General features: G+C 46.3%; 1 protein-coding gene across 3 annotated transcripts in view; it reads right to left on the reverse strand.

Moving 5' to 3' along the window:
* The window catches only part of LOC132348415 (uncharacterized), a 175,803-nt gene that overhangs the window by 78,395 nt on the left and 78,088 nt on the right, over nucleotides 1–19,320 (reverse strand). For all 3 annotated transcript variants that reach the window (XM_059895845.1, XM_059895843.1, XM_059895846.1), the window contains exons 25-33: nucleotides 18,628–18,783; nucleotides 18,070–18,203; nucleotides 16,715–16,873; nucleotides 10,734–10,914; nucleotides 5,507–5,718; nucleotides 3,660–3,848; nucleotides 3,100–3,239; nucleotides 1,907–2,069; nucleotides 1,684–1,770 (exon numbers count right to left, since the gene is read on the reverse strand). In XM_059895845.1, coding sequence (XP_059751828.1) covers nucleotides 1,684–1,770; nucleotides 1,907–2,069; nucleotides 3,100–3,239; nucleotides 3,660–3,848; nucleotides 5,507–5,718; nucleotides 10,734–10,914; nucleotides 16,715–16,873; nucleotides 18,070–18,203; nucleotides 18,628–18,783 — 1,421 coding nt within the window. The remainder of the gene's footprint in view (nucleotides 1–1,683; nucleotides 1,771–1,906; nucleotides 2,070–3,099; nucleotides 3,240–3,659; nucleotides 3,849–5,506; nucleotides 5,719–10,733; nucleotides 10,915–16,714; nucleotides 16,874–18,069; nucleotides 18,204–18,627; nucleotides 18,784–19,320) is intronic.

Consider the following 19,320-nt stretch of genomic DNA (forward strand, 5'->3'; position numbering starts at 1 on the left):
TGGTTAAGGATCTTGAGATGGGGAGATTATTCTGGATTATCCAGTGGGCTAATCACAAGGGGTTTTTTTTTTGTTTGTTTTGGGGTTTTTTTTTGGCCATGCCATGTGGTTGGCATGCAGGATCTTAGTTCCCCGACCAGGGATTGCACCCGTGCCCCCTGCAGTGGAAGTATGGAGGCTTAACCACTGGACCACGAGGGAATTCCCATCACAAGGGTTTTTATAAGAGGGAGGCAGGAGGGTCACAGTCAGAGAGAGTGGAAGATGCTACTCTGCTAGCTTTTAGCAAAATGGACCATGAACCAAGAAACATGGGTGGCTTTTAGAAGCTAGAAAAGGCAAGGAAACAGATTCTCCCCTGGAGCCTCTAGAAAGAATGCAATCCTGGCAATACCTTGATTTTAGCCAAGTGAAACCCATTTTGGATTTCAGATCTCCAGAAGTGTAAGATATATTTGTGTTGTTTTAAGCCGCTAAGGTTGTGGTAATTTGTTATAGTAGCAATAGGAAACGCATACACATAGCTAATCACTTATTCACTCAACAACCATTTAGCTTCTGCCCATGCAAGGTACAAGTAGCAGGTTGCCATCTTTTCCCATCTGTGCTGACTGAGAAGTTAAAAATTTCTTGCCACAGAATTTTATCATTGGTGTACGTCTTTAAAAGAATACACGGCTTTATTTTACAGCCTGGATGGAGGAAGAATAAACAAAGGTCCAAGAGAAGAGAAAAATGTGTGTCATTAAACAAAGACAGGGTTTTAAAAACAACGGACAGCCAAATTAAACTACAGTAAAGGATCCCCATCTACTTGTTTCTAGCCTGTTGTTGGCGGGTGGGTCAGATCTTCTGATTATTTTAAATTAGGAGCAGAGATCCGGGTTTTACTCCCAGTCTTCTGATTTTAAATGTTGATAATTTATTATTTTTTTAATTTAAATTCTGACCGGGCCAAACAAACCACATCTGCAGGTTGGATTCGGCCCACGTCACCATTTTGCAATGTCTGGTTTAGAAACAGTACACATCACTGGGAAACATTTCTGCAGGTGTTCTGGGTGGCCGTCCTGCCCGCTGTTTCCCCTCAGGAGCTCCAAGGACTTCAGCTCCCAAACCTGGGGACTGCTTACAGCCCACTTCAACAAGCGGGGAAGTGAGGCCCCAGAAGCACAGGTCTCCATGCTCAACAGCTGGCCCGGTTTCACCCTCAGGCCTTTGGATATCCCACAAGGGAGAAACCACCACTATCTTCCTTGTCCAGGGCCCAGCATACAGTAGGTGCCAATAAATGCTTGCTGGAGAATGGAGTCACCTCCCAGAGATGCCACTCCTAGAGGGATCAGGAAGGAGACTTGGATGAGGGCCTATGGCCATGTCGTAAGTACTCGAGAGAGATCACTGTACTACACTTTGATCCTCACAACCACTGTGTAAGAGTGTTGCTGTCTCCATTGTACAGACGAGGAAACTGAGGTCCAGAGACATGAGATAACTTGCTAAGGACACAGAGGCAAAATGAGTTTCACTCCTAGGAAGACTAATGTCAAGTAGGTTGGATCAGGCAGAGAAAGTGGAACAGAAAACTCAGGCAGGGGAATGTTTTGTTCATCCAGCTGAGAGAAGATGACAGCTTGAACTGGGGACCGCTGGGGTGAAAAGGTCTCTGGGATCCTCACTTACGATGTGCCGGTTCCACGTAACCACGCACCCCTCCACGTTCCTGGGGATGGCCTTGCCGTTGTATGGGTGGGTCAGGCCCGCGCAGACCTGGGAGGGACAACCACACACACACACACACACACACACACACACACACACACACACACAGAGATGGGTCAGAGGCACATGGGGCCCTCCCTCCCACTCTCAGGCCCCTTCCCACTGCACCCTGGAGCCCACTCACGTATAGGTGCCCGGCCTGGTAGCCCAGGACTACGGTCTGCAGGGTCTCCTCCTGGCCATCCAGGACAACCCTCGTCTCCAGGGAGTAACGCTGGTGCTGCCTGTCTGCCGTGAAGGTCTCCTGCAGGAGGATGCTTTGCGGGACGGGCAGAGTCCAAGGGTGCCTGGCGTGGAGAGGGGGAAACAGGCTGAAGTCATTAAAGCAGCTGGCAGGGTCAGGGGACAACTGTGGCCCAGGGGCTCAGACTGGGCCTGTCACTGTCTTGCAGAGTTAAGACTTTGTCACAGACAGGAGAAGAACATCAGGACACACATCAGCCCTGTGCGTTACATTTGCCAATCAACACCCATTCACCATCCCGCTGTGCCCTCTCGACAACCCAGTGAGCTGGACACAACTGGGGTCACCACTTGGCAGCAGAGACTCAGGGTCCAGGCCGCACATGGGGTCTGGAGTCACACAGACTGGGGCTGGAATCCAGGCTCAGCCTTTCACTAGCTCTGTGACCTTGGGCAGCAAAGGACTTGACTCCTCTGTACCTCAGTCTTCCCATCTGTCAAGTGGGGGCTAAAATAATAATACCCAACTCACACAGCGGTGGGGTTATTAGGGATAATGTATGTGCCACGAATGCAAACGCCCTAGGGGCAAGGATTTCTGTCCTTTTTATTCTCTTCTGTTCTCCACAGGCCCAGAAAAGTGCTTGGCACATACTAGGTGCTCAATAAATATACATGAAATAAAGAAATGAATGAGACCTTTGCAAATGACAGTTGCTGTTACTTTTGGGTTATTGCTGTTGTTTTGACAGTAGATGGCTAAGGTCCCTCAGCTGGTCAGTGCACAGCCTGGACTTCAGGCTGTTGACTCCAACCCTGTGCTGTTCGCCCCCCACAAAGAACAAGCTTTTTAACCCCTGTGCCTCCAAGAACTGAAATGGTTCCCCAGAGCAGCTTTCAGGCTAGGGTGAGGAGACTGATTTCTGTGCCCACCGTAGCACACTAATGGAAGGGGGTGAGGGACATGGGGGCTTTCGGGGGGGCAACTCGTCTCTGAGCTCTGGATTCTGTCTGGGCCCCTCCAGGCAGCACTGCACACCCTGCTGCCTGGTGACCCTCCACACTGGAGAAGGGGAGAGCCAGGCCGGCACCACACCTCAGGGGAATCGGCCTGGGGGAAGGGGCCAAACATACCTAAGGAAGAAAGTCCCCTGCTTCTGGTACAACCTCCTGTCTTGCATTAGCTCCTCCAGTTCGCCCTCCAACTGCAGGCCCTGAGGCTGGCCCCCGGCACTGGCCCCCAGAGCCGTCAGCAACACGTGGCTCTTCCATGGCTGCAACGAGGACCAGGCTGATGCAGAGGGATGCCCGCAGGGTCCAAGCTGCTAAACATCCTGCCCTGGGGGTCACCAAGGGCAGCTCCCACTGCCCGCTCATCACCCTGGGAATGACCACCCGAGAAGGGCTGCTGCCTCCACCTCATCAGACCACGAGGTGGCACAGGGACACTGCCATGGCCAGACCTCCGCAGGTGCCCAGCAGGAACGAAGGACTTGGGCTTCCAGCTCCAGGTGTCTGACCTTTGCTCTGGGGTCTGTGCTAATATGGCTGGGGTCCATTTTACAGATAAAGAAACTGAGGCTCAGGGAGGCCCAAGGTCATAGGCCAAGCTAGTAGCCCTTTCCCATCCCAGGTGATGGATTATGGGGTCTCTCGATGGCAGAGCCTCCAGCACGGGCCGCCTGGACCCTTACCTGCTCTGTATGTCTGTAGGCCACCGTTAAATTCAACTCCTGCTGGGGGCCTTTCAACCAGCCGTGAAGGATCTTACGGTCCTGGCTGTTCTCGGCCTGGATCTCACCCTGCATTGCTGCACTCCAGGCTGATTCTACTTCACTCCAGCTGCGAAAGATGCTCTGTGCCACGGCTGTCACTGTGGAAACCTGCAGTGAGGGTGAAGAGGCTGACCAATGCCTTTGCACACCCTATTTCCTCCTCCTGGGATGCCCTTTCTCCCCAGTCCCACTTGGTGAACTCCCACTCATCCTTCAAAACCCCTCCAATGCCATCTCTGCTAGGCCTTTTCCGATGGATCCAAGCAGAATTGTTCCGTACAGGGTCATGAGGAAAGAGGAAAAACTGCTCTCTCTCTCAACCCTGAACAGAGAGAGAATCTGAGTTATCAGAGAAGACCATCCCTTCCCCTCTCTCCCCTTCAGCTCAAGGAGGGAATAGGATCTCACTGAGCCACTGTTATTAGCAGGCAGGGTCTCCGTGTCTTGAAGGGCACACGCTTGCAGGTGGCCTTCTGTCCCTGCATCATCGTCATGGTGTTCAGAGCCCTGGGAGGAGCTGGGTGGTACTTTGGTTTGCACTGGGGCTGGGGGAGGCACAGCACTTCAGCCCTGTGCTGGGCTGTGGGCCCCAGCACACCGCCCTCGGCACAAGCCCTACTAGGAACATCAAGGTGCCTCGTGCCCGGCTGGTCTCTGTCCCTTGTTCACGCAGCTCCCTCAGGGGACTCACGAGGAGAGGTGACAGGGCCAAGATGGGCTTTGGGAATTACTGAACCTCCTGACAAATACTAGAACTCCCCAAGACCTTACACCCTATGTCACTGACCTCAGGTCACCCCCAGAACCTGCAGGCCCTTCACTGCTGGCTTCCCCATTTCAGCAAATGGCACCTGCTTCCACCCAGCTGCTTGAACTAAAAACTTGGGGTTACTTGTCTTTTCTTCACCCCCTCCCCCAACCAATCCATCAGCAAATCTGTCAGCAAATCAGTCAGCTACACCTTCAAACCACCTCGGTTGTCATCTCCCGGGCCAGGCCACCATCTGCCCCTCCCTGGGCTGGGTCATCTGAAGGAACGGGCTGGTCAACCCCACCTTGTATCCTGTCCTGGCTCTATCTGTCACACAGTGGCCTCCTCAGGGTCCCTAAGCTTGCCAGGAGTCACCTGCTCCTTCCGACTCCACTCTGGTGCCACCTGGCCCCTGCCTCAGAGGGGACTGAGCTGTCCCCTAACACACCCACCGAGCTGCCTCCTTCTGGGCCCACGTCAGGCCTGGACCACACCCTGTGTCCACTGATCATCCCAACACAAGGAGAGGCTTGATGTGCCAGGTTCCCATGTGTGACACCAGGGAAGTCCTTCTCTGGTTGGTTTTCTTCCAAACTCTGTTATGCTTCTACGGTCAAACGATCAAACGTGTGCAAAGAAGCAGACTTACACTGAGCAGGTGGTGGGACACTGACCTACATCCTTGAAGTTTCCATTCTGGATTTAAGGCAAAAGCCTGATGTCTACTTGTTTCCAAGGTACCAGTTCAACCTACTTTAATATTTTACTTTATCAGCTGCTAAGCATGAATATGGGAAATTGAGATTTATTTTGTTTCCCTCTCCCAAACTCACTTGGCAACAAATTCTGAAGAATGTTAATAGTGCGTGAGCCAGACTTCACACATCTGTGACCTGTTATCGACCCCGGACCTCGGTTTTAACCCTCTGCACAGAAGATCTAAACTGCAGGAAATCAGGCTCCCTGTCTGCGGGGGCGGGAGTGAGGGGCAGGTGGTGTGGCCCAGCATGCGCACCCGGAGGTAGGTGGTAGCTGGGGTGTAGACGTGGATCTTGCCCTCCCGGTGGAGGCCCTGGATCTTGCAGGCCATGTTCATCACCAGATTCTTGAGGGTCCAGGCCTTGCCCAGCGTCAGCTCCAAAACAGCCTGGAACATGGCTCGGTGGGGCCAGTACAGCCTGTGAGCCGCAGAGACCATCAGCCATGGACTATCCAGGTTCAAGGCTCCTGAGAGAGGCAGAGAGGAAGAAACTGGTATCCCCGGCAAGAAGGGAGCTTTTGAAGAAGGGAGCGCAGGCAGCGAGCTAGAGGCTCCCATAGTCTCATCACAGTCACTATGGGCATATCTCAAAACTTGGGGGCTTCCCTGGTGGCGCAGTGGTTGAGAATCTGCCTGCCAATGCAGGGAACACGGGTTCGAGCCCTGGTCTGGGAAGGTCCCACATGCCGCGGAGCAACTAGGCCCGTGAGCCACAATTACTGAGCCTGCACGTCTGGAGCCTGTGCTCCGCAACAAGAGAGGCCACGATAGTGAGAGGCCCGTGCACCGCGATGAAGAGTGGCCCCCACTTGCCGCAACTAGAGAAAGCCCTCGCACAGAAACGAAGACCCAACACAGCCATAAATAAATAAATTTAAAAAAACAAACAAACAAACAAAAAGAAATACAACCAAATTAATTTAAAAAAAAAAAAAACTTGGAATGACTGGGACGGAGCATAAGGGAACTTTCTGGAATGATGGTAACGTTCTGAATTTTGGCAGGCGCTTGAGTTTCATGGGTCTGTGCACCTGTCGAAACTCATCAAATGGTACCCTGGAGATGTGTGCAATTCGCTCTAGCTAATGATATAATACTGAAATGTGTAGGGGTGAAACTGTACTGAAGTTTACAACTTAATTTGACCTGCGCCAGCAAATGAGATGGATGGATAAGTGGGCAGATGTGTAAGAAGGCAGGTGGAGTAAACTGTTAATGGTAGAATCTAGGTTGAGATTATGTTGGTGTTCACTGCACAACTCTTTGCACTTTTCTGTATGTTTGAAATTTTTTCATGATGACATATTAGACAAAAGAAATGCTGGGACAGTTGGAGAGGGGGCACTGGGGTGTGGCGATCAAGAACATGGCCTTTACTCTTCCAAGCTGTGTGACCTCTTCGAACCCATGCTTCCATCATCTGTAAAATGGGTACAGCAGTACTGATCCCTGGGTCTTGGGATAGAGGAAGCACCCATTCAGAAGAGTAAAGACCAGTCACCACCATCATCAAAAAGTTGACATTCTGCATAAACTTTTGCCCTTCCATGATGAACTAAAACCAGGTTGCTGGACCCCTCTCATATTTTGTAATGAATACTCCCAATCACTCAAGGACTAATTCAGTAAATATTGCTCGAGACACTTGGGACTTGGCAGTGAACAAGGAGGCATAGTCACTGCCTTCATGGAACTTGCAGTTTGGGGGTGGTAGGGGGATGGGGGAAGAGATCTCGAACAAATAAACGTATAATGAGACCTACCTAAGGAGAAAATGCTGAGTGCCAGGAAGGAAAAGAAAGAGGGAGTTAGACTAAGGCCAGGCAGGTCAGTGAAGGCTCCCATGAACACATAACCACTGAGCTGAGCCCTAAATGAGAGGCAGCGGAGTCTGTCAAAGGGAAGAAACCCTCCCCCACCTCCTGCTGGAGACGGGAGATTCACTATGTGGGGAAACTGAGGCGGAGAGGCCAGGATGCAGGGGGATCCAACACAGAGAGGGCAGTGGGTGAGCTGCCAAGTTGAGAACAGGGAGATGATACTGAATAGAGAGCAGCCCAATGCCCTGCCCTGAGGTACCAGTCCCACAGGAGATGGGAAGATTGCTCCACAGAAGAACAGAATAACTGAAAAAAAAAAAAAAAAAGGTCCACAGATATGGGCCCCAGGTCCTCAGGGAGAGCCAGGACCCCACCCAACCACACAACAGGGAAGCCCACCAGTCAGCAAGAGCACCTCCACACATACATATATGCGACGGAATATTACTCAGCCATAAAAAGAATGAAAGAATGCCATTTACAGCAACATGGATGGACCTAGAGATGATCATACTAAGTGAAGTAAGTCAGAAAGAGAAAGACAAATACCATATGATATCACTTATATGTGGAATCTAAAAAAATGATACAAATGAACTTATCTATGAAACAGAAACAGACTCACAGACATAGAGAACAGACTTGTGGTTGCCAAGGGGGTGGGAGGTGAGGGAGGGATGGATGGGGAGTTTGGGACTAGCAGATGCAAACTATTATGTATAGGATGGATAAACAACAAAGTCCTACTGTATAGCACAGGGAACTATTCAATACCCTGTGATAAACCATAATGGAAAAGAATACGAAAAAAATGCATATATATGTATAACTGAATCACTTTGCTGTACAGCAGAAATTAACACAACACTGTATATCAACTACACTTCAATAAAATAAATTTTTTAAAAAAGAGCACCCCCCCACACACACATAGAGCATCCTTCCAAACAAGTTCCAAGTGACCGACTCTTAAACAAAAGCACGTATCCAAGTCTTGCCTGGCATGTGGGAAAAGCCACTAACAGGAACTTCAGAAATAAAAAGAAAGATGAAACTCAGGGAGAACAGACCAAAGCCCCCCAGTTCTATAATTTATGCTCTCAGAGGAGAGAAGATAATGCATTCGTGGAGCAGGACACTCTAAGAAAAGAATTTTCAGGAACAAAAAATGAGCTCTTGGGAATATAAGCTAGCTAAAATGAAAACAACAGTAGAGGAGCTGGCAGATAAAGTTGAGGAAATCAGCCCTCACAACAGAACAAAAGGACAAAGAGATGGAACAAAGGAGAGAAAAGAAAGAAAATTAAAGGCTTAGTTTCTGAGGAAAACATCTGACCAACAGGAATTCCAGAACACAGAAGGAGGGAAATTACCAAAGAAACTGTACAAGAAAATTACCAAGACCCAAATGGTGTGTCTCCAAATGGAAAGGGCCTAAGTTCTCAGCACGGTGAATGAAAAGAGATTCACACCAAGGCTCATCATCATAAGATTTAAAGACACTAGGAATAAAGAGAAGCTCCTGGAAGCTTCCAGAGAGTGAGAAAAGGGTCATAGACAAAAGATGATGGATCACAAATGGCACCAGACCTCTCAACTGATTCAAATCAACAGTGGAGCAATGTCTTAAAAAATCCCAAGGGAAAATAATTTCCAGCCTAGAATTCTCTATTCAGCCAAATCAAATAAAGACAGTTTAGGGACTTCCCTGGCGGTCCAGTAGTTAGGAGTTTGCCTTCCAATGCAGGGGGTGCGGGTTCCATCCCTGGTCAGGGAGCTAAGATCCCATATGCCTCGCGGCCAAAAAACCAAAACATAAAACAGAAGCAATATCGTAACAAATTCAATAAAGACTTTAAAAATGGTCCACATCAAAAAAAAAAAAAGACAGTTTAAACATTCAGGGTTTCAAAATGTTTACATCCTGTTATAGGTTGAATTGTGTCTGTCAAAAAGATATGAAGTCCTAACCCTTGGTACCTCAAAATGTGACCTTATTTGGGAATGGGGTCATTGCAGATAAAATTAGTTAAAGTAAGATCATACTGGAGTAGGGGAGGCCCTAAATCTGATATGAGTGGTGTCCTTATATGAAGAGAGGAGTTTGGACACAGACACAGACACACACACAGAGCACCATGTGACAACAGAGGCAGAGATTAGAGCAATGTAGCTACAAACCAAGGAACATCAAGCATCAGTGGTCACCGCTAGCAGTAGGAAGAGGCGGGAAGGATTCTACCCAGGGTCACAGAGAGCAAGTGGCCCTGCTGACGCCTTAATTTCAGTCTCGAGGACTGTGAGAGAATAAATTTCTGTTGTTTAAAGCCACCCAGTTTGTGGTAATTGGTTAAAGCAGCCCTAGCTAATGAATATATCTCCCATGCACCCTCTCTCAGGAAGCTACTGGAAGATGCACTCCATCAGAACAAAAGAGTTAACCAAGAAAGAAGATGACATGAGTGCAAGAAGCAGGGGCTGTGACCCAGAGAACTGGAAGGCACTCCCAGGATGATAGTGAGGGGATGCGCTAGGACTACAGCTGTGCAACTGGTCTACATTGGAGCAGCAGAACAGAGGCTGCAGGAAGAGGGTCTACAAGAAAAATATGAGAACTGATTGAAGCTGATAAGTAATCTGACGTGTTCAACCATCTGGAGAAGAGTTTTGCATTGTTGCTAAAAATTCTGGGAATAATCAGTAGGAGGAAAATAGAAAACTAATCAAACAGGGAAAAAAGGCTATTATAACTCCAGGAAAAACAAAATGTTAGAATCCTAGTATACCATGTGCCTCAGCTGTGAGGGACATTTATCATCACCATGATGTAAACATTGAATATTAACAAATTATAACTCTTTTAGGGGGATGGAGGGAAATAGCCATGTGAAAGGGGGCTGGTGTAAGAGTTAAATTTTCTTCCTCTCTAGCAAGAAATATATTGAGAATGCCTATGAAAGAAAAATCAAGAAATAAGTGTGATTATTTTAAAAGATGGAGGGTCTGACAAGAAACAGCAAAAAGAATTTACAGTGCTTGCCATTTTCAGCAAAATCTGGGATTGGAAGACGTGAAGCAGAAAATTACTGTATTTGTTATAACTTTAACTTTTAAAAACTTAAAATTTTTTCAAGTACATATTACATGAACACAGAGAATATTATGAGCTCCCATATAACACTCACCCATCTTCAACAATTACCAAGTCATAGTCTAATTCACTTTTTAAACTATGTATTACTTCAATAAAAATAAAAATTAGTTCAAAAAAATTAATTCAAGGATAAAACCATGGTAAATTCATTTTTTAAATGAGAAAAAGAGTGTTCCAGGGAGAAAGAACAGCAAGTGCAAAGGCCCTGAGGTATGTCTGGGGAACAGAAGAGAGGCCAGTGGGGCTGCAGGATGATGGGCAATGGGAAAAGTAGGGTGAGATAAGGTTGGAGAAGTAGGCAAGGGCCTGTAATGTAGCGTTCTGTCGGTGAGGGTAAGAAATCAGGATGTGATTTTAAGTTCCCTGGGACGCATGTGAGGTCTGAGTCTTGAATTACCCAGGCAAAGAAAAGGGAAGGGTGTTCCAGTTATTGGGCAAGGCTTGAGCAAAGGCCTAGAGGGCAAAAATCTTCACCACTAGCCAAGGACACTCCCTAGATGACACTCACCTTCCCACTTCCACAGGGTGGCCCTGGATGTGTCCTTCCACTGCAAGCCTGCCACAAAGGGCACCCGCCCATTGTACTGCACCTTCAGGTACGTGCTGCTCTCCACGTGGGGCTGGCGGAGGCTCAAGTGGTGCAGCTGAGTATGGTAATCCACCTGCCTCGCAGGCACCTGCAGCACAAACTGGAGGAGACCCACACCCAAGATGCAAATCAGATCACGCTGTTCCTGACCGAGAACATTCCATTGGCTCTCCACTGCAACCTGAGCTCCCTAGCTACCAGGAATTGCCCCACCCCACCCCAAAAAGAAACCCTGCACTCATTAGCAGTCACTCCCCATTGCCTCCTTCCCATAGACCCTGGAAACCTTTAACCTACTTTCTGTCTCTACGAATTTACCTATTCTGGACATTTCTTACAAATAGAATCATACAGTATGTGGCCTTTGGTGTCTGGCTTCTTTCACTTAGCATGATGCTTTCAAGGTTCATCCATGTTGTAGCAGGTGTCAGAACTTCACTTTTATTACTGAATAATGTTCTATTGTGTGGATAAATCACTTTATCTATTCATCCACTGATGAACATTTGGGTCGTTTCTACTTTTGGGTTATTATGAATAATGCTGCTATAAATGTTTTGTGTGGACATAAGTTTTCAATTCTCTTGAGTACCTAGGAGTAGAATTGGTGGGTCATATGGTAACTCTGTGTTTAACATTTTAAGGAAACACCAAACTCTTTTTCCAGTCACAGCATTTTATGATCCCACCAATATGAGTTCTAATTTCCCTGCATCCTCACCAACACTTGTTATTGTCTCTTTTTTTTTTTCCGTTTCAGCTATGCTAGTGGATTTGAAGTAGCATCTCACTGTGGTTTTGATTTGAATTTTCCTAATGACTAATTAGGTTAAGCAACTTTTCATGTACTTATTGGCCACTTGTGTACCTTCTTCAGAGAAATATCTATTCAAATCCTTTGTCTTTTTCTTGTTGAGTTGTAAGAGTTTTTCATATATTCTGGATACAAATCCCTTATCAGACATATGATTTGCAGATGTTTTCTTCCCTTCTGTGGGCTATTATTTCACTTCCTTGATGGTGTCCTTTGAAGCACAAATGTTTTTAAGTTTGATGAAGACCAAAGGATTTTTGTTATTACTTATACTTTCAGTCTCATATCTCAGAAACCCTTGCCTAATCCAAGGCCATAAAGATTTACTTTTATGTTTTCCTCTAAGAGTGTCATAATTCTTAAATTTAGGTCTACAACCTATTTTGAGTTAGTTTTTATATATGGTATGAGGTAAGGGTCCAACTTCATACTCCTACACGTGAGTATCCATTGTCCCAGCACCATTTGTTGAAAAGACTATTCTTTCCCCTCTTCAATTATCTTGGCACCCTTGTTGAAAATCAACTAACTGTAAATACAAGGGTTTATTTCTGGATTCCCAATTCTATTCTGTTGGTCTATATGTCTATCCTTACACCACTACCATAATACTGTCTTAATTACTGTAGATTTGAAGTAAGTTTTGAAATCGATAAAAGTGAATCCTCCAACTTTGTTCTTCTCTTTCAAGACAGTTGTGTCTACTGTGGGTCCCTTGAAATTCCACATGAATTTTAGGATCAGCTTGTCAATTTTAGCAAAAAGATAACTCGGGTTTTGACAGGAATAGATGGGGACCATTGAATCTGTAGATCACTTTAGGAAGTATTGCCAACTTCACATTAAATATTCCAATCCAGGTACATGGGATGTCTTCCCATTTATTTAGGTTTTCTTGAATTTCTTTCAACAATGTTTTGTAGTTTTGAGAGTATTAGTTTTACATTCTTTTGTTAAATTTATTCCTAAGTATTATTCTTTTTGATGGTAATGTAAATGAAATTGCTTTCTTAATTTCATTTTCAGGTTTTTCATTGTTAGTGTAGAGAAATACAACTAATTTTTGTATATTAATCCTGTATCCTGAAACTTTGATGAACTCATTTATTAGCTCTAATAGATTTTTTGGTGAGTTCATTCGGGTCTTCTATATACAAGATCATATCATCTGTAAATAGAAATAGTTTTACTTCTTGCTTTCCAATCTAGATGCCTTTTCTTCATTTCTTTTTTCTTTTTCTTTTTTTTTTTTCTTTTTGGCCTAATCGCCCTAGCTAGAACCTCCAGCACAATGTTAAATACAAATAGTGAAAGCAGACATCCTATCTTGTTACTGATCTTAGTGGGAAAGTATTTAGCCTTTTGCCATTAAGTATGATATTAGCTGTGGGTTTTTCATAGATGGCCTTTATCAGGTTGAGGAAGTGCCCTTCCATTGCTAGACTGTTGGGTACTTTTATCATGAAAAGGTATGGTGTTGTGCCAGATACTTTTCTGTGTCTATTGAAATGATCATCTGGTTTTTGTCCTTTATTCTATTAATATGATGTATTACCTTGATGGATGTTCAAATGTTAAACCAACCTTGCATTCCTGGGATAAACCCCATTTGGTCATGTTGTGTAATCCTTTTTATATATTGCTGAATTCAGTTTGGTAGTATTTTCTTGCGGATTTTGCATCTGTATTTATAAGAGATAATGGTCTTTAGTTTTTCTTTTCTTATGATGTCTTTCTCTGGTTTGGGCATCAGGATAATAATGGCTGCATAGAATGAACTGGGAAGAGTTTTCTCTTGACAGATCATTTAGTCAATTATTTTATAGTAAATTTATTTTATAGTAAATTAATTCTGGCACTATCCAGTCCAGCCAAGAGGCTAAGGGCCTGAGGTTTGAAACGAGGCAGACTGGACTTTCAATCCCAATTCTGCCACATAGTAGCTGTGAGACCTCGGCTAAGTCTGTTTACACCATTTCTCTTCTGTAAAGTGAGAACAGATAATTCTTGCCTCACAAGGATTAAATGAGATAATACAAACAAAGCTTCTGACACATGGTCTGGCAATAATTAATGGCTCACCATTGATCACTCTGCCTTTCCCTCTTCTACTCACTGTCAGCTTCTTAAAGATAAAGATTATTTTACTCATACCTGTCTCCCCAGAACCTAGCATGGTGTCTGCCACACTTATGAAGGCTTGCAGAAATGCTGCCACAAACCTCTAATCTTTTCACTAAAACCCTCGGGGCCAGATGTTTTCCAGAAAAAAGAAACTTCTTCTGCTTCTGTTGACAGAAGCAGGGCGTGATCAGAGGTAGGTAAGGTTATCCAAGGACGACTTCAATCAAGAATATGATTCAATAGGGGCTTCCCTGGTGGCTCAGTGGTTAAGAATCTGCCTGCCCAATGCAGGAGACATGGGTTTGAGCTCCGGTCCGAGAAGATCCCACATGCCGCGGAGCAACTAAGCCCATGTGCCACAACTACTGAGCCTGCGCTCTAGAGCCCGCGAGCCACAACTACTGAAGCCCGCATGCCTAGAGCGTGCTCCGCAACAAGAGAAGCCACCACAATGAGAAGCCCGCGCACCGCAACAAAGAGTATGCCCTGCTCGCAGCAACTAGAGAAAGCCCGTGCACAGCAACAAAGACCCAATGCAGCCAAAAATTAATTAATTAATTAATTAACAACAACAACAACAACACGCGAAGTTCTCCAAGATCCACTGCTAAAGGACATACAACATGATTCACCAAACAAAACTAAGTGCTTGTGACAGCTCCACAGAGCAAATGTATAGACAAAGATCTCCTTTCCAGTTCTCCAGACTATAACCATGGTTCTCTCCAGGCAGCTGAGGAGGGGACCAGGAAAAGGGATGGTAACTGTGAAAGGGAATTTTAGCCTTACTTTAAATGTTATATGTTTTCACAAGGAGAATTTATCCATGGAGTATTGGTATGATTTAAAATCAACGTAATACTTAGGAATGAAGTTAAGCAGGGAGGCAAAAGACTTGTACACTGAAAACTACAAAACATTGCTGAGAGAAATTAGAGAAGACATAAATAAATGGAAAGACATCTTGTGTTCATGGATTGGAAGACTTAATATTGTTAAGGTTCAATACTACCCAAAGCAATCTACAGATTTAATGCAATCTCTATCAAAATCTCAATGGTATTTTTTTGGTAGAAATAGAAAAGTCCATCTTCAAATTCATATGGAATCTCAAGGGACCCCCAAATAGCCAAAACAATCTTGAAAAAGAAGAACGAAGTGGGAGGTCTCACAAAGCTACAATAATCAAAATAGTATGTTGTGACATAAAAGACAGACACATAGACCAATGGAATACAATAGATTGCCCAGAAATAAACTCTCACATTTATGGTTGGGGGAAAGGACTGTCTTTTCAACAAATGGTGCTGGAAAAACTGTATATTCACTGCAGAAGAATGAAGTTGGATCCTTATCTTATACCATATACACAGTTTAACTCAAAATGGATCAGAGACCTAAACATGAGAACTAAAACCATAAAACTCTTAGAAGAAAACATGGGATTGAAAAGCTTCGTGACATTGGATTTGGTAATTGATTTATTGAACATGACACCTAAAACACAGGCAACAAAAGTAAAAATAAATAAGCTGAATGACATCAAAATTAAAAATTTTTGTGCAACAAAGGATGCTATTCATAGTAAAAAGGCAACCCACGGAATGGGAGAAAATATTTGTAAACTACATATCTTATAAGGCGTTAATATCCAGAACATATAAAGAACTACAATTGAACAACCACAACAACAACAAAATCAAACAACCTGATTCAAAATGGGCTAAGGATTTGAATAGACATTTCTCTAAAGATGATAATTAAACAGCCAATAAGCCCATGAAAAGATGCTCAACGTCATGAGTCACTAAGGAGATGCAAATCAAAACTACAAGAAGATCCTCATACGCATTAAGATGGCTACTATTAAAAAAAAATCCAGAAAGTAAGAAGTGTTGGTGAGGATGTAGAGAAACTGGAACCCTTGTGTACTGATGTTAAGATGGTGAAATGGTGCAGCTGCTATGGAAAAGAGTATGGCAGTTTCTCAAAAAATTAAAAGTCGGATTATTGTATGATCCAGCAATTCCACTTCAGGATATACACCCCAAAGAATGGAGAGCAGGGACTCATACAGATATTAGTACACCCACGTTCATAGCAGCACTATTCACACAAGCCACATGTGGAAGCCAAGTGTCCACTGATAAATGAATGGATCAAAAAAACGGGGTCCATCCATACAATGGAATACTATCCAGACTAGGAAGGAAATTCTGACTCATGTTACAATGTGGATAAACCTTGAGGACATTATGCTAAGTGAAACAGGCCAGTCACAAAAAGGCAGATACTATACAATTCCACTTATATGAGTTTACCTAGAGTAGTGAAATTCAGAGAGACAGAAAGTAGATTGGTGGTTGCAGGGCCTGGGGGAGGGAAGAATGGAGAGTTACTGTTTAATGGGTACAGAGTTTCACTTCTATGAGATGAAAAAGTTCTTGAGATAGACGGTGGTGATGGCCGCACAATATGAATGTGCTTAATGCTGATCTGTATGCCTAAAAATGGTGAAAACAGTCAACGTCATGTTACGTATATTTTACCACAATTAAACATTTTTAAAAACAATTAGGAAACTCAGAAAGGTAACATGTGCCTTATAAGAGCACATACCTGTTCAGGGGCTAAGCACTAAGTTACTCCTGATTTACCAAAAAGAGCTCGCCCTGCAGGAAAACCTGCAAGTGAACCGTTTCCAAAATACATTTTTACACTGGAAATCTGTATTTCCCAAGCCCCTCTTGCAAACTGCCCCTTGGCAATCCTTGGCACACCAGCAAATGTTTAACTGCCCCAGGGGTGTGGGGGCTGGAGGTGCCAAAGGTAAGGTCTCTGAGCCTGAGTTTTAGCTCCTGCGTCCTTGCAACCGAGACCTGCAGGGACAGGCAGCGGGGCTGCCCAGCTGCCATGTGCAAGCTGAGCCCCAGGGACGCGGCTCTGCGGAGGCTGGACTCACCTCCACGAAGTAATTGCTCAGCGCTGGGCCCGAGTCGTTCTGGAAGGTCTGGCTGATGCGGAGGTGCCTCTTGTTGCGGCTGTCATCCCAGTGCGTCCCATAGCTCGCCTCCAGCTCCCAGTGGAGGTGGCCTGAGCCCTCCTCATGCCGGAGCTGGACCTGGAACACCCCACCAGGGAGACCCCCAAGGAAGCCTTGTGTACGCAGACCTGAGCCTCCTCACAGCCACCCACCCTGAGATGCAGGCTTGCTTATCTGGGGTGACAGTTCTGTAGGAAGCATGGACTTTTTTGCACTGGTTTTGATTTTGTAAAATATTGCATTAGAATAGGATTCATCTTTGCAGTTTCTGGTGTCCCCTTAAATTCTGGCCCCCGAGGTGAAAAACTAACCTGCCCCATGCTGGTCCATGCCCTGATAAGGAGTAGAAAGAGCCAGCTGCCATGGGAAGATGACTCCTGATCTGCTTCGTATAAACCCAAAATCTCCCCCTCCTGCCACTCTCCCACAGCAGCCTCCGGCTCCCTGGACAGATCCTCTGTGGACCAGGGCTTCCCACCTGTGGGCTCCTGGCAGCCACTGTCTCCTCCTACCTCTGAACCACAGGTCGAGGCAACACAGGCTCATCCATTTATTCACTCACTGAACACGTTTTCCCCCAAGTACCAAGTAGATACTTCGCTGGGCACTAGACAGCCAGGAATGAAGAAGCCAGAAGCCCCCTCCCTTGTGGGGGCAACAGTTCAGGGGGAGAAGCAAACTTGTAACAATTAACAAAGGAGCAGTCACTTCTCCCTTTTGCTCACCCCACCAGCCACTCTGATAACTACCAGTTCTTTAACCGCTCCAATCACCCTCCAGCCCCAGGACCTTTGCACTTGCTGTTCCCTCTGCCTGTGGCACACTTCCATGGGAACAGAACTACCTCATATTTTAATTTTCAGCTTAAAATTCATTTCCCCCAAAGAAGCCTTCCCTGCTGCCCTGTCCAAATTAGACTCCCCTGTGCTACGCTCTCTCAGCCTCTGCCCTGTTTACCACCCATGGCACTTACGTCTCCCTTGATTTGGTCCATGTCTCTTGCTCTCTGCCACATACCCTCCCCCAGCAATGGAATGGCAGAGACCAGGTGCTGCCTTAAGCACAGCTCTCCCCCAGTGCTGGGCATAGAGTAGGTATTTAATAAACACCAACTGAACAGGGGAAAGATGAGACTAAAGTTCCAATCTCTAATCCGTTCCCATACACGACCTTGAGTAAATACATCTCTCTGAGGATGGGCTCAGGGTGCTCACCCACCACTTCCCTAACCCTGGGGGCTCCCTCCAGACACCCTGCCCGGCCCCGGCACCCACCTTGTGGCTGAACGCTGGGATCTGCGTGCAGTGGAGCTCGTGGTCCAGCTCCAGCTTGTACGTGGCCTCTGAGCCGCTCTCCACCCGCAGCTTCTGGCTGGTGCTGCACTCCTGTGCCAGCTGCTTCGCCTGACCTGTGCAGGGCAACCCAAAGACCCCTGCCCTTCCTCTGCCAGGTAGCCCTCAATCCTCATTCCAAGCAGAGGAGCGTCCAGTACAGCCCAGCTTCAGCCAGCCCCCTGGATCTGCCTCACCTAATGTCACTCATTGGAACCTGCCGATGGGGAGGTTTTAAGAGACAGATTTATGTCCCCCCCAACACACACACACACACACACACACACACACGTAGTGTTTTTTGTTTGTTTTGTTTTTTAACTGGCAGGTGCTCAGCTCCATACAAAGCCAATGGAATGACTCACTAGCTAAGGAGCCTCATGGTGAGGCCAAAACACCCGAGGTGACAGTGGCACCTTAGCCCTCGGAGCCACAGCCCCAGGAGACGGTGCAGGTCCGGCCACTCCCCACCTCGCCCGCAGCCAGCATGCGGTGCCGTACCCAGGAGGCCATACTTGATCCTCAGGGAGCTTGTCCAGAGGCGGCCCCGCTGCTGCAGCAGGCCTAGGGTACGCAGCCCCACAAGCCCTGGCACGAAGAGCTCGCCACCCAGGGCCACCACCTGCTGCCCTTCCTCCGCCTTCTTCTCCAGCAGTGCTGCGGGGAGAGCAGGCATGGTGTGGTCATGGCCTGCGCCCCAGAGACTGACACCCTACCCCCAGCACCAGGTGAGGAAAGGAAGTGGGAACCGCCCAGGGGGGTGTCCCGATAGAACCAATGCCTGAGTCTCCGCCGAGGAATGCTAACATCAGGGCCACTGGAAGTGTTTTGCACTGTCCAGGTGGCAACCCCAAAAGTCACTTTTGTGGGTCCAGACCAAAAGGTTTTAAATAAAGTAGAACAAAACAAAATAAAATGGACCAGAAGATAAATGACAGTGCATCAAGGATCATCAGGTAAATTTCACCTTCTGATACTTGTTTCTGCTACACTGATATTCAGCCAGATCACACAGGTATAGCCACGCTGGTTAAAATATCAAAAATGCATAGGCCAGCTAGTCAACAGCCCTAGCCACTCACATCACTCTCCTGGAATCTCCGAGAACACCCCACAAGCGGCATCGCCAGGAGGGCTCCACGCCAGCTCCAGCACCAGGGTGGGCATCTGGTCAGACTGGTCAGTACCCAGGCC

The sequence above is a fragment of the Balaenoptera ricei genome, chromosome 15 (assembly GCF_028023285.1).
Source record: "Balaenoptera ricei isolate mBalRic1 chromosome 15, mBalRic1.hap2, whole genome shotgun sequence".
NCBI classification, from domain to species: domain Eukaryota; kingdom Metazoa; phylum Chordata; class Mammalia; order Artiodactyla; family Balaenopteridae; genus Balaenoptera; species Balaenoptera ricei.